The sequence below is a fragment of the Cervus elaphus genome, chromosome 1 (assembly GCF_910594005.1).
Source record: "Cervus elaphus chromosome 1, mCerEla1.1, whole genome shotgun sequence".
Lineage (NCBI taxonomy): Eukaryota > Metazoa > Chordata > Mammalia > Artiodactyla > Cervidae > Cervus > Cervus elaphus.
Genome location: NC_057815.1, coordinates 53,044,601 through 53,060,247, shown reverse-complemented (window position 1 = coordinate 53,060,247; position 15,647 = coordinate 53,044,601). Strand labels below are relative to the sequence as shown.

At 47.0% G+C, this 15,647-nt stretch overlaps 1 protein-coding gene across 9 annotated transcripts in view; it reads left to right on the top strand.

Annotated features, from left to right (window-relative positions):
• The window catches only part of TEAD1 (TEA domain transcription factor 1), a 265,732-nt gene that overhangs the window by 191,064 nt on the left and 59,021 nt on the right, over positions 1-15,647 (top strand). For 7 of the 9 annotated variants that reach the window (XM_043902789.1, XM_043902797.1, XM_043902807.1 and 4 more), the window contains 4 exons: positions 12,126-12,137; positions 12,909-13,043; positions 14,144-14,190; positions 15,053-15,114. In XM_043902789.1, coding sequence (XP_043758724.1) covers positions 12,126-12,137; positions 12,909-13,043; positions 14,144-14,190; positions 15,053-15,114 — 256 coding nt within the window. The remainder of the gene's footprint in view (positions 1-12,125; positions 12,138-12,908; positions 13,044-14,143; positions 14,191-15,052; positions 15,115-15,647) is intronic. The other 2 variants (XM_043902751.1, XM_043902779.1) reach the window with 1 other exon arrangement.

Here is a 15,647-nt window from a genome sequence, read left to right as displayed (position 1 = left end):
CTCCCTTTCCAAAGTTTGCAGTAAAATACACATGACTCTTTTTTCCCCCCCAATGTCCTGTTTTAGAAATGCAAAGGGATTACAGTTTGCATGGAGGAGCTTTATAATAAAAATGAATCCATAACCCATATTGTTGTCTTTCTGCCATGCCTGTTTTTGGTTCTCTTTTGATTTTTTCCCCCCATATATTAAGTAAATTTGTTCATTTGTTCTAAGCTAAAGAACAAAGTGTAATTTCACAGCCCTAAGTGGTGAACGCCAGGACTCTTCCCAAGGTCCTCCAACTTTTTAGATGCAAACAAGGCTGACTGTGGAATAGGACTGGTGACCAGGAAGGCGCGTTTGGTGTGCCCTCTGCAGTGGGCAGCATGCTGGCTCGCTCGCACATGTGGCTGATGGTGGCTGGCTTTTAGCTGCACTGGCTGAGCAGTTGGAAGACTAAAATAACTTCATAGCTCCTGCTTTTTAACCACAGGTGCAGTCCTTTCTATGTGGATGTAACTACCCCAGTGTTTGCTCAAGTTCTCACTCTGTTTCTAGTTTCCCTAACGGATTAATGATGTACAAAGAAGTTTATAGACATCAACTTTGTGTTTCCATCTGCGATGTTTTAAATTGCTCTGTTTCTGCACTGTGTGGTTCCTATATGCTTACCAGGGCACACAGCCCTAGACCGAAAGCCCTGTAAATGGTGGATAAAGCTGTCCCGGTCAGAGGGGATCCCTATGGGATTCCACAAGCACTCTTTTTCTCTCTTGGGGACTTTACAAATCTTCCTCAGTGGAAATAGTTTTGCCGTTACCTTATGCGTATACATACATACCAACACACAGTTGTATTTGTGTTTGTTCTTTTAAAAAAAAAAAAATGACCTCTCCCCACTTTTGGCCAGCACCGGACCATTTCCTCTGGAGCAGGCACGAGGGGGAGGCAGAAACAGAGGCAGTGGGGTAGCAAGGCTCTCGGCATTTCAGCTCCAAGAACCACCTCCATCTTCTTACAGTTCCTCTCCTTCCTGCCTACCTCATTATTCTGGGAAAAATGGAGGCCTTTGTTCTTCCCATCAGCTAATACCAGTTGAGTGTTCCAGGCATGGCACTCATCATGGTGGGCAGCTAACAACCATCCCTCTATTCATAGAGCTGGCCGTGGAAATGGGAATGTGAAATACAGGGCACTGTAGGGTAAGTGTTAGCAGAGAGAGCCAAAGTGAAACGTGCAGGGAATCCTAGGGCCCAGTTGCATGGACCATGTCTGCTGAGTCTGGGGATGAAAGGAGTTAGTGCAGCGCAAAGCCTCGTGTATTCTCTCACATTAGCTCACTACAAAGCGAGTTCCGTTCTTCAGATTTTGAGCAATACTGTTGAGGAAACCAGGTCTCCAAAGGTTCAGTTAACTCACCAAAAGCCACCCAGTGTAGGAATAGGCCAAGTCACGATTTGAACTCAGATCTTTCTGGATTCTGAGCCGCTGTTCTTTCAGACGGGGTTTCATCTGGCAGAGGCTAAAGTGGTTTTTAAGCAACAAGCTTCATGTCAGTGTATGGGGTAGACAACCTGTTACCGCCCCTCATGCCCCTTGGAGCTGGGCAGACAGCCCCTGCTTCCCATAATCCCTCAGCCTCCACATTTTAGACGTAAGATGATTTTTAAACTTTGAGCCGTTGGTGAAAACAGTGTGGGCTTAATTTGGGATTGATGCTGTGCTGATAATCAGTAAGACAGGGGCGAGATGCGTTCCTTGCTGCAGAGCCGCTGCATCCCCACTCGAGGGAGTCAGGACGGCCAAGGAGAATAAGGCTGCCTGTCACCTGCCTGCCTTGATGCTGCTGCCTTCATCTCCCATGGGCATTTTATGCTAAAGATGCTCTCCTTCATCTTCCTAACCAGCCCTTCCCGGGAAGTGGGCTCAGCCCCATGAGCCTGGTAGGAGAGGTACATCTCCCCACTCGATCTGCACTTCCTTGTTCAGCTCTGGAGTCTAATAGCCACGGGAGGCAGGGATGAGCATCCTCACCAAGTTCCTGGTGGGGTCAGGCTGATAGCCTCTGTCTTCTTGGCCTCCCAGATAAACTCACTGCTGAAAGTTGAAGTCATCCCAATAGACAAAAAGGAGAGCTTCTGAGCAGGGGTGGGGATGGCAGGAAATATCCAGACCCACAAGAGGGGCCTTGCTTTGTCTGAGGTGATGTGACCAGGCTTCCTGGAGGAGGTGGCTGTTGACTGACCATCTCAGGACCTGTCCTTGCTGCGCCTGCCCAGCCAGGCCCCTCCCCATTTCTCCACATGCTCAGCAGTCAAAGGATTTCTGTTCTCTGGGATGGACAGGCCTGTGGCCCTCCTGTGAAGACTGTAGTTGAGTTTCATTTCTGTCCTCCCTCGGAGTTTGAAAAAGCAGTTTACTCATAGCCAGGGCCAGAGCCAGGTATGGCTTCCAGGGTGCCCTCCTGCCTGTGAGTCTGTCTTGACTTTCCTCAGAAGGGTGTGGGAGAATTCTTTAGGCTAATGGTTTTCTAGCCTTTTTAAAGTAGCAAAATTCACATTTCAAATTGAAATCTTACTTGAAAATTTCAAAATATGAAAATGTAAAACCTGTTTTAGCTAGAACTCTCACTCTCTCATCCTTAGCAGCGGCCTCTTTGGCTGGTTCTGTTGAATAAGGTTTGAAAACCCACTGCTTTAGATGGAAGGTAAATGAAAGGGCCATCCCTTTCAGCCATTCCTCTGACTGTCTTTATATAGGACAGCTTCTGAAAGCCCACATTTTCTGAGTCCCATAGCCTATTCTGCCATATTCTTCTGAAGGAAACAGGCTGGAGAGAGAGTGGTTATTCTCATGTCAGTCACAAATGAGTCATTCTAGCTACAGAAATCACACTCCTGAAAATCTGTTAGGCTGAGTTTCAGAGATTGGCTTTAGGCTTTTGCTAAGTGCAGTGTTTCTCAAAGTGCTTGTTTGTGAGCCAGATCACCCCCAAAATGTGTGGACTTTAATTTTTGCTTTAAAAAAAATGGTTTTAGTAAAAGTTTAAGATTTCCATGTAGATTTGAACTTTAAAAGCACAGAAATAATTACTTCGTGCAGTCCAGTAACTGTTCCATTGGGAACCTATGTGTTCTAGACCCTTTAGTAGATGTTGGGCCTGAAAAGTTGAATAAGCAGAGTTTCTGTTCCCGAAGAACATTCGTCTTTTCTGTTATTTTTGGCCACATTTGGGGAAACTACAAGATTCCCAGTGGATTGTCTCCAGCTAGCGGACTCTGCAGTAGATATTTAACAGAGTGGTGCAAAGTTCGAGCAGTGAAAGAATGATTAATTCTGAGTGTGGGAGAATTAGAGAAAGCCCCATGGAGGAGGTGCCCTTAGAACTGTGCTTGGAGGAAGGCAGAGACTTCCCACAGAGAATGGGGGGCTGGGGAACCATGAAGAACAGCATCTAGCTGGAGGCGAGGAATGAGACAGGAGGAGTGAGGTTCATGTGAGGAGCCTGGGGAGCATGCAGGGGTCATTCACAGTCAGGCCGTGGAAAAGATCCCTCCAGCCATTTTCGGAGGACAGCTAGGAGGGAGGCAAAGCTGACCGCACAGAGGCTAATTCAGGGGCTGCTGGAAGAGGGAGGGAGGTGTGGGCCTGGACCAGGAGCTGACCAAGCACCCCAGGGACCCCACTCTTAGCACTAACCCATCCTTATTGTCATCACTGGCTGCTGTGTCCTCTTTCTCACTCATTGTTTCTAAACAGCAAATTATGTTTAAAAGTTCCATTCCAGTCCAATATGGAGAGTGTACATGGAAACTTTTCAATAGCAGCATTTAAAACTTAGGTTATTAAAGGCTGGGTTCTCTTAAAGGAATGGCCATTAACTGAGAGTGTCCATCAAAATTGACTATGACATTTTTGTTGCTGAGCAGCAAATAGTTAATAAGTACAGAGAATGACATATTAAACATTTATGTTTGCACAATCCAGAAATGATTATTTTCATTACATTTCCTTTTAAGTTTTATTTTTTTAGCTGAAGGAAATCAAGGGCAAAACATTATTCTTACTTTTCCTGATTTCCTCTGCCCACTCTCCTTCCTTAATTAGTCTCAGTCTACCCCCATCGCCCATCAGTCTCTTTTCTTGCCACTTAACTGTTTCCCTGAGAAAGTCATATCCAGTGAAAATTATATCTTCTTCTTTTGACTTTATCCTAAAACTGATCTAGATTTTTTCTTTTTCTCCCGTTGTCTACTGTGAACTTGTCCTAAAGCCACTGGCACCAATGTGAAACTGTTCATCTACAGTTTCTCCTGGCCTGAGCCAGGACAGACTTGACCAACAATTCAGGATGGCCTTGGACGCAGACGGCAACCATGAGAGAGAGATGCAAGAGGCAAGGAAAACTAGGGGATAGTTGAAGAGTTCAAGGAGTGATGTGAGGAGGGCAAGAACCAGGAAAGACTGGGGCAGTAGGGGGAAGGGGTGAAGGGGTCGGCCCAGTGCTGATGAGATTCAGAAGCCCTGAGACAGACGGGAAATGCAGGGCATTTGTAGCCAGAGTGTCAGGATATGGGACATGAAATATGTATTTACAGTTTGGGGTTTTGTTTTGTTTTTAATTTTCTTGACCAAAATGTCTAAACTACAAGTCAGATAACTACTGACTACTGTGATAACTACTGCTTTAGAAGACACTCAGTTCTCTTAGTGATGAGAGGACCACGCGTTTGACCCCTATCCAGACACAATCCTTTTGACCCATCAGTCTTCTGATGCTTGGTTCTAGTTATAAAGCAGAAGATACAAAAAGTACAATGAAGTTGCTCAGCTGTGTCCGACTCTTTGTCATTCCGTGGACTGTAGCCTACTGGGCTCCTCTGTCCATGGAATTTTCCAGGCAAGAGTACTGGAGTGGGTTCCCATTCCCTTCTCCAGGGGATCTTCCCAACCCAGGGATTAAACCTGGGTCTCCTGCATTGCAGGCAGACGCTTTTATTGTCTGTGCTACCAGGGAAGCCTCAAAGTACAAGATGGACCTATGCAATTCCAGCGTGCAGATGGCTTGTAGGTTTGGAGCACGCATCAAGCAAGGACACCGGCTGAGAGGTCACTCTTGGACCTTGTGTCACCAGCTGCGTCTACAGCAGTGTCACCCTCGCTGGCTTCATGGATTGTCTGCCATCTCCTCTCCTTCCCCCTGGTTTATCCCCTCATTGGAATCTGTATTTGAGCAGTGAGAGGCAGCAGCCTGTCTGGAAGACAGTGTGGTGTTTTCTGAGGACCAGCCTGCAGTTGTAGAAAGGATTCTCTACTTTGAATTATTTCACTCACCATTATTTCATCAAAAGGTCTTTAACTGTTTCTGTTTTTTTTAAGCTCCAGGGATTTATCATCCCAGCATGTAGAAAGACTGAAGGAAAGAAAAAAAGGAGAAAGAAAGATTGTAGAAATACTTTCCGTGCACTAAGCAGTCTTTTCTTTCCTACTCAGAGTTCCTATTAGAGTTTCCTGCTCTGAGTCTCTGTATGTTTGTTTGTCCTGAGAGCTTGTGCAGTCCCTGCCCAGAGGCCTCTTTCCATGATAGCAGCAAAGAGGCAGCCCTTGATTTGCTGGCATCAGAGGCTTGTGTGAGCAGCAGCCCGGCTCACAGGCCACCACCACACTGGACCGCCTCTGTCTTACCCTGAAGGTGGACCAAGCCACTTCTGTCTGGGTGTGTTTTGGTGAATGCACGACTCTGGACAGTCCTCAGAGGAAGGGAAGTCTTCGTTCTGTCCTGACCTCAGCAGGAATACATCTTAGGCAGGAGACGTGCTCGTGTCAAGCTCTGGATTGTATTGAAGAAAAGCCTGCACTTGCTGACATTGCATCATCCCAGTAGAGCAGAAAAAAGGCCTGAGCTCCTCTGATTGTGTCCGGTCGCTGGTGACTAATTTATGAGCTCCATGTGCTCCCCCGGGCCATTTTCTTCATTCTCACCCTGGTGGCCTTTGTCATTTGATTTCTGAGCAGGCCATTCTTTCCAATCTGCCGTTCCTTCCAATAAGCAGAGAGCTTAAAGTTCAAATTGTTGATTTAATCCTCTTGATAAGTTCAAGAACTTTGCTAGGGCTCTGCTGCAGCCGCATGGCTGAATCCTGGCCGAGTCACCACTGATACCATCCAGGAATGGTCCTGCCCGCAGGGAAGACACTTCCCTCCATCCCGTGGTGTTACCTGTGGCCCTCTGAGCCACTTCGCTCCTTTGAGCCTTGGCTGTCAGCAGAACACACAGCAAAAGAAGCCTGAAACTACCGTATCCTTTGTCTCAGCGCCAGCACCAAGACACTTGGTCTTGTCATGGGATTTGGGAAATGATACACCGTCTTTCCTGGCATCTCCCAGTCTTCAAGGAGTTCTGCACTCATGACATGTACCCTCTCTCCTCAACATGATTTTCATTACCTTGTTTTTCATTTGCCTGGGTTAAAACCAAGATTGGAGACAGTTCATCTCTTGTGCTTAGAGGCAATGGAGTTAGAACCTCTCATCAACCATGTGATGATGCAGAACTTACAGTGTAAACTGAGGGAGTGAGTACATTTACCTCTTTATTCTATGTCAGCCGAGCCAGGTCAACTTTTCTCTTTAAGGGCAGCAGAAACAGCCTCGTTCTACATTTTTTCCCCTTCCTAGAGAAATTCCATTGTTAACTGGCCTCTGAAATAGACAGTGCCCTAGAATCAGATTGAGCCCAGAGATGATGTACTTCGGACCGGGGCTTCTAAGCATTTCAGGTCTCGAGCAGACTTGAGCCTGGCTGGTGGGCCACATGGGCCCTAAAGATGTCAAGTCCACAGAGTGGCAAGTGCTCGCACAGAGTGGCACTGTGTGCTGAGTGCTTGATGCAGTTCTCAGGGAGCTCCTGAAGGTGGCTGTTGTTGTCCGCACTTTGCATACGAGGATGCAGAGGCTTGCCATGGTGGCTAAGGGACTCACCCAAGGTCACAAGTCTGAATTTGACTCCAGGGCTGTCTGTTGCCACAGACCAAGCTCTTCACGTGATGTCATGTTGCCTCCTTACGGAGTCCTTGCTGGTCAAGGATGAGGGCTCGTTGCCCTGGCTTGAGTTGCTTTGCGTTGTCTCCCTCAACCGAGCCCTATTTTCATTGTGTCTGTTTGTTTGCATTAAATAGAGGAGATGAGTTGTGGGAGCTGGTACATTCTGGCTTTTCAAGGGAGATTTGCCTCCCACTTCTTACTGTCACCTCCCAGGGAAATGGGCTAACGGTCAGAAAGGTGCCTTCTCCCCAAAACATGGACCTGGCCTTAGCTGACATAAATCCCAGGCTTCCTGGTAGAGAGGCCCGAGGCACACCTACAAATCACCTGGACCCTCATCTGCAGTCCTTTATGATGCTAAGCCACACATCACAATGAAAAGCAACACTATTGACAATTACAGAATACTAAATATAGTCCAGTATATTTAAAAATGGACAATGGTAAAAGCCTTGAAAATTTTTTTCTTTGATGTGAATGGAGTCTTTGGCATTTGGAAATACAATAAGATGAATTAATTGCTACTCATTACATGGCAAGTCAGGAGAAGTGTGAATGTGCCTTGTCTCCTCAGCGTTAGCTGTTGCCCGACCGGAATAGGCCCTTTTGTACTTACTCCTGCTTTCTCTAATAATAAGCAAATTAGAGATCATGGCTAGAAAAATTCAAGTGCCCTCCATCCTTTCTCCAAAACCATCATAGACTCTTGTGATGTTTATCTGCTCAGGAGCAACTGCTGATAATTGCAGAGGTCATGTGAATCCACATAGTGTAAGATTAGAAACAACATCTGCAAAATTACTTCTTAGGAAAGTATTCTATTTTGTCTTCTTCTGAAAAAGTGATTTTCTTTTTTTTTTTTGAAAAAGTGATTTTCAAGCAAATTGCTATCTTTATTCTCATGTACTGTATTTTTATACTGCTGAGAGAAGTATATTTGGAGAAAAACATTTAATAGCTTTCAGAAGTTTTTGAAACCAAGGTCTTTTTTCTTTTTGATCGTACATGTTTTTTCCTGATATATTGGTGGACTTTCATATGAATACATTAGATTGGAGTCCTTAATTCTGAAATGGTGGCTACTGAATAAGCAGGAGTGTGTTCATTCAGACTTCATATACAGTCACTATAATATTGTACATGCAAGCAGGTGCCATTTTATGTTATCTTTAAAATGTTTATAGCTAATGTCTAAAAATTATGAGATAATTGATTCCCCAGAAAAATCCAAAGCTGAGAAAACAGAGGGGAGACAGGGGTCCCCAACTTTCCAGAGACTTGTTCATAAAATATCCTTGAGTTTGCAGAGCACACCAGTCCAGCCATGTGTATCTGTGGTAGGTTGCCTTCCCATCATGGTTATTACATGAAGACATTTTCCAAACATTGTGTACATTTCAACAGTAGGAAGGAGGCAGTCAGCTGAACCCAGAGTTGTAGTAGTGGCAGCCTTGCTCTGCTTGATGAAATATGAAAATCTGTTTACTTAGTAACAATAACAGTTTGAAAGGCTTCAGGCTGAGGAGTTTATGGCGGCCACTGCCTGCTGGATCCCCTGTGGTGGAGGTAGGGAGGCTGCTGACAGCGCCGAGTGCCAGGAGTCGGGCAGGAAGAGAGTCAAGTGGGAACCGAGACGCGCACCGCGCCTGGGAGTCATTCCTGTGCCTTCGCTCTCAGGTCACATAGGCCGTTTGTTCTTAGCACTCCATCAACAGACTGAGACCCGTGTCTCCTGTTCCATAAATGATTCCCACATTTCAGGTTGTGGGCTCGAGTTAGGGTTTGCTTGGATAAGGGAGATCTGCCTTTTCTTTCCCCACTTCTGCTTTTTGTGGCCTCATTCTTTACAGTCTTAGGAACAGAGGGGCTTAAAATCAGCAAAAAGGAGTCATTGTGAAGTTGTCCAAGCTTTTTCCTAGGGCATATTTTTTTTCATGAATGCTTATATGTACACATGCATGCACTCTGTATTTCCTGTAATCTAAGACATCATAGATTATAACTCAGTATTGACTTAATCATGGTTTTTCAAGATAAAACAATGTGTTCATCCCTTGTAAATCCCATCACATCTCAGAAACGTTAGTGTGAAAACATCTTAGAATAAAATTAATGTGGTATACAAATGTCACATATATCTTTGACTTTACTTAAGCTACTGTTGTTTGGTTAGATTAGCAACCCCACCCTCTTTATTCTGGGAGTAAGTGGTGATGATAGAGTGCAGTGTTTAAAAGTCCGAGATATTAGACCAGAATGACGTAGGGAAGTCATTTACTCAGGTCTGACATTGAGAGTTATAATTTCTCCAAAGCCAGGCATGTATCTCTAGGCTGAAAATGACAGTTTAGAGATCCTTCTATTGAAACCTCCCAGCTCAGTGTCCTCTGCTCCCATTTCAGGATAAGTAGATCTACAGCCACACTCTCCGTTCTGATTTCCAGATATCCCTGGTGGTGCTTATTATCTGCATGGTTGCTTTAGATTTTAAACAAAAAAATCTAATCTTCTTAATTTTTCAATGTATATCAAAGATAGAGGGGAGATGTTGTAAAATGAAATGAGTACTCAGAATGTCAGCACTACAAAAAGTAGGAAATCACTGGTATAGACATTTTAGTCCATTTGTGGAAAATTGCCTATTCTCAAAGAGGTAGGTCAAGTGGAGAAAGAACCTCTACTTGAGATAAAATTTCCTCTCTGCACTTGGCTTTCTTTCTATTAGGACAGGCGGCTGAGAGCTGCCTAAATTTTAACATCCTGCTGTCTTTTCACTAGTGGTTTTCTGGCTATATGTATTAGGACATATTTGCTTATAATAGAAGTCAGTCTCATAGCTAGAAATACTTCTAGAACCAGAAGACCTTTAGAAAATAAAGTGCAACTCTTTCCTTCATAGATGAAGAAAATTATAGTGTTAAGTGATTTGCACAAGGTAATACAACCCATTAATGTCAGGTGGAGGGCAGGTTTGAGACCAGGTCTCCAGACTCCCCAGCAGGTATGCCTTTTCCTGACAGAGAGTAGGTTGGTGTGCTCAAAGTAATAGATTTGCTCTCCTGCTTTTGAAATTCTGTTTTCATTTGGGTACCTGGTGGAATGCTGGGTGATGAGAGAGTCAAACCTGACTTTATTTAACAAAAGACTGTATCCTGAAACGTTCTGAAGCTTTGTGACCTAAACAGTAAAGGTGGTGACTTTTCCCATTTCCTCACTGACTGATATCCCTGTTAAAAAAGTATCAAACTTTTATGAACATTTTGAAGAACTTTTCCATCCGCCTAGCATAGGGAAACATCTCAGGCAACCCTAAAAGTGTAAGAGTAGGTTATGAAGATGTAGAGACTTATCCACATTTGGACCTGGACTTGATGGTTCCTGGTCACTCCACCCAAGTGTGCACAAACACACTCTGTGTTTGGGTGAGCAGAACTGCCCCTGTCATCAGCATTTCATAAACAGAACTCTCAGGTTTGAACGCGCCCCCCGCCCCCCAATGACATAGTTTTGGAATAGAGCCAAGCCCACAGCCCTTTATAGTTATTCCACAGGGTTGGCATCAGCCAGGCAGACAAGAAACCTGGGCTGCTGTTTTCTCGGCTACCCCTACCTGGGCCTGGAGAGATTGTAAGGCTTGTGGCTTATTGGAAAAGGCGCCTGGGGTTATACCTGGGCCATTCCTTCAGTTTTAGAAATCACCTTGAGAGTATTGATAACCTCTTATTGGGGGTTAAATGACTTGGGGGCTGGAGTCCAAAGTAACCGTCCAAAGAGAAACCCACAAGCTTGTATTGATGTCAATACAAGAGAAGTATTGATGTCTTGACAGAGAAGGAAGTAAGTGTGACTGAGCCAGGTTTACTGTTTATTGTGCCTGGGTACCCTCTACGAGGGTGGCCAGGCAGGTGGAACTGCAGGACCAGCTGTGGGTAGGCTGATGAGCACTGAGGTCTCCTGTGTCGGGCTAGTTTGGCTGTAGGGCATTTACACACACATAGTCAGTTTATCATAGAATTCCACTGACTTCAAAATTTGTCTCTTTTCCCCCTGGCATCTCATTGTCTGAAATGTTTCGGGCCTTAAAAAAAAAGTTGCCAGAGGAATCTAGCTTTAGGTTAGAAACTTCAGCAGATGAGCAAATGGAGCTTCAGTTTGAAGAAATGCCGTCTGACCAGAGGCAGCAAGGGCATCACTTCAGTCCCTGGGGCCCAGTAGTCCTGCAGGCACCAGGACCCTCGTGGTGTCGTTCAGCTGCCTCAGTGCCCTGACCATGGGTATTCCCGAATAGCCGTTAGATAAGACTCATTTTTCAGTTGAGCACCAGAGAAATGTATAAAGTATAAAACTTTACACAAGTGTTAGGCCTTTTTTCTAAAGGTTAATATTCTCCTTTGAACATTCACATGGCGTTCCTGGTAAGTTATGGGGCAAAGTGGTGTCTATGCCTTGGGACCACCTGATTGATCTTCCTGGAACCCTCTGGTTCTTGTCCTTGTAGGCTTTGATTTTTCTCCCTCCTCCTCTTGGCCTTCCTTTGGCACCTCAGCATGTTTACTCATCACCTTTGGGTAAATCTGTAAACACTGAAGCCACCTCTCAGCTGGTACCCAGTTAGCCTGAAGCTCCCCTTGACCTTCACTCTCTGTCTGAACCCTGAATGGCAGCTGTGGCGAGTGCTCTTTCTCCTTTGATGTGACCATTTTGCTCCTGCTTTGATGGGGTCTGGGCCCAGTGTGTAGAGTGTATTAGACCTCCTGCAAGCATCCAGGAGCCTCAACAGGTTCACTGAGTGTGAAGCCCTGCCCCCACCGTCAGGGCCTGTCACACACCGGGGGCCTGACCATTTTTCCATCTGTCCTGGGGAAGCCTCAGAATCAACTCAGAGGAGCTGGGAGTTGGGGTTGTTGGTAATTGTCCTTCTAGATAGTTCCCCGGGTCACGCATTTCTCCTAAAATGTCGGGGGGAGGGGAAAACCCCACACTCCTACACATTTTATTGTACTGTGCGTTTGCATACGTGTATATTTTTTAACTAAGAAGAAAAATAACCCTGCCTTTGTCCGCAATCCTTTTAACAAATTGTTTATTGTTGTATCCAGGTAACAAGCATGGTAAGTATTTTCACCAAATTGAGTATTCTGTACTTGAGCTGTGCTTGGCAGACTTTTTGGCGAGCTGTGTGTTACCAGCCTTGGCTTTCCTAGAAAAGACCCTTTTAGGAAAAGGAGAAACCACGCCCTGGTAGAACCCCCTGCGTCCTTGGCTACAGAAAGAGCCCGCCTCGCCTTGGACCCCGGCGGGGATACCTGAGAAAGCATGCCCCCCGCCAGCATGCTGCTTGGCCCCATCCCGGCCCCGCCGCCCCGCTGCTTCGAGCCCCCATCAGGTGTCTGCCAGGGCTCCCCGGCCGCACACAGACGGGCCTCCCGGCACTGTGGATGCTCCCACCCCAGATCCACAGCCATGCCTCTTCTCTCGCCCTCCTCCCATCTGCTTCAAAGCAGGGCCGTTTGTTTTCTGTTTTTTTCCTTGTTTCTTTGAGTCTGTTAAGTAATTGGAGACATCTCCTTTTGGAAGCTGGAAAAATAAATACATTGTCCACTCTCCTCAGAGGCTTCCCGTTCTGTTGGAAAATGGATTAAAAAAAAATTTTTTTTTTTTTTTTAAATCTTGCTACTGGGTGTTCTCAGTAAACGTTGAGAGTTGCAGTAGGTTGAGGCCGTTTTAGCCTTCTGGCTGTGTTTATTTATCCATGCATGTTTGCTTTTCCAGCCTCTTTTGTGGCTCTGTATTTTAGTCCCCGTGCTCGTGGCTATGCCTGTTTAAGCCGCCCGGTAGCCATGCGTTGTGCATTAAGTCCGTGTGTCACTGTCCCCTTCAAGGATCAGACCGCAAAGGATAAGGCCCTGCAGCACATGGCCGCCATGTCGTCAGCCCAGATCGTCTCGGCCACTGCCATTCACAACAAGCTGGGGCTGCCTGGGATCCCACGCCCCACCTTCCCAGGGGCACCGGGGGTAAGTCACGAGCTGGATCCGGTCGTGAGGGCCCCTAAGCACACGGAGCCGACCTGGCCGAGCGTGAAACCGTCTACTCGGCACTTCCTGTGTGTGACACACAGGTGTGACATTACACCTGTGTCGGTGTAAGAGAGGGGAGGGGCTGCCTTGTGGTGCCCTGATGCTGGGTGCAAGATGGTGAAAAAAGCAGGGAGCTAGGGAGAGGGGGAGAGAGAGAGGGAGGGAGTGGGGGGCTCTTAGTCCCTGAAGACATGGAGTTAGGTATCACTTTACAGCACCATTCTGGGCTGTGATCTGCCTCTCCATTTCTATCATTTTATTCCTGGCCCCTAGTCTCTGCTGCTGTGTCTTCGGGGTCACTTTATGGCAACTAGCCTCTAAAGAGACAAAAGTATTCTATACTACATTTTCATTTTGCACCTGCCAAAGGCTGAGAAGCTTAATGCTGTGGTCTCATTTAATCCTCACAGTAATCTTAAATGCCTCTTACTGTTACTGCCTTTTTACAGATGAGAAAACTGAAGTTAATTAGTAACAAAACAAGAGTTGGGGTAACTTGGTCATAATCACATGGAGAGCCATGTCGGGACTCAACCCAAGGCTGTCCGAATCCGTCTACGTCTGCTGCCTCTCTGGGAGGCTGTCGGCAGGCACCAGGGCCTAGGAAAGCCACAGCAAAGGAGGTGTCTGCAACTGCTGCTCGGAGCTCCTGGTTCTGAGCTGTGTCCTCTCCCCACACTGTGAGCTGTGGAGGCAGAATGTCGCGTAGGAAGTGTTGCAGAATGGAGGGAGGAAAGGAAGGGTGGGTGGGCACATAGATGAAGCAGTCAGATGAAATATTTGTGAACCCTCTATAATGCACCCAGATTCCTACTGGGTGTCAAATGAATTCTTGAAGAGCTGGTCCCTGCCCTCAGGGAGGTTAACATCTTCTGCAGGACAGCAACCTGCGGTATCTGCATTTAGGGTATGTCACTTTGCAGCTGGCAGATGATCTGCACCCCCTGTGTTTAGCAGGGATTGGAGTGCATAGACATCCTGAACAGTGCTTTGAGGTGAACTCCTAACCCTGAAGCTCTTTGCATTTTGCCTTCCAGTTCTGGCCAGGAATGATACAAACAGGGCAGCCTGGATCTTCACAAGAGTAAGTCTGAGGAGGGGCCAGCACTGACAACCCCAGGAGCTGGTCACAGCCCACCCCAGGGGCCTTGGAGGGGGGAAGGGAGGTTTAACCTGAGATCACCGACATCACCCCCCACTGTTATCTCCTGGGGCCAGTAGCAGGAAAGAGATGCTCAGATTTGGGAGACATGTAAAGACCTCACTCCCACCTTCAGTATTAGTGGTCCTGCAGCTGGCAACAGGAGGAGGGTCTCCATCCTCTCATGGCTTTGAGGGGGCAGAGCCTGGGGTCCTCCTGAGAGAGGACAGTGGAGGTGATCCCATAGTCCATTTTCTTCCGGTTTTCCCTGTAGTGGGGGAAGCTAATAGAAAACCTGACAGATGCTTTGAGAGCATGGGAGGTGAGCTCAGTAAGCCGGAAGGCGAGGACAGATTGGGGATAAAAGCAGAAAGAAACCTCCTCCTGTATATTCTCAAAGGAAATGGAGCTATTTGGTCTAGAGAAAGAGAGCCTGAAACATGTCCCAAACCTTGCCTGCCCATGATGACTGCTGACCTTGGCCTCTGCAGGGACCAGAAGCAAGGTTCAGAGGTAGATGCCACAGTGCATGCAAGGCAGGCTGACATCTGCCCAAGCCGTGCTGTGGAACTGGCCTGAGGCTTGGAAGTTTGGTCGTCAGCACCCAGCCAGCCCCTGTGCCAGACCCAGCACAGCACAGCTGGGTTTCCAGCACAGCCTGGGCTGTGCTGCCGCTTGCAGATAGGGAAGCTCACAGTGAGGAGGACCCCAGGTGGGTCCCTGGCCCTGGGAGGCCACGGCCAGACCTAGGAAGTAGCTGCTGCTACAGTCTTGGTTTCTGACTCTCTCTGTCCTCTGTCTGTAGCGTCAAGCCCTTCGTGCAGCAGGCCTACCCCATCCAGCCAGCAGTCACGGCCCCCATTCCAGGTGAGTCTTTGGGGGAACCCTCTCACTTTGTTCTCCAGCCACACACCCTCCCTCCCTTGCAGGGCCATGGACACCCCTTTCTTGCCACCACCCTCCTTAAGGCAGGGTCAGCCCAGAGCTCAGGAGGGTCACTGGGGTGTCCCCTCCCAGGTCCTGCTTTGCCTCAGTCATCTCTAGAGAGCTCTTCTGATGGGCTTTAAAAAAAAAAACAAAACAGGAAGCATGATCACTTTCACTCAGGGCCCTGGGTCATCCTTGAAAGGAGAAGTTGCTCTGATTCCTTCCTCCTCATAAACAGGCCACATTGGGCAATCTCAGTCTTGCGGGCAGACGGTTTTATTCGCTGTTTCTTAGAGAAGTGTATTTCAATTCTGAGTACCCTTTCTTTAAAGGAGTGCTTACATGGAAGCCCAGCTAGAAAACATGCATCCGGCCAGCTTGCCTGCCTCCCAACACACACACACACGCACATGCACACACACATGCATGCACGCGTGCGCGCGCACACACACACACACATACTCACTCTTCAT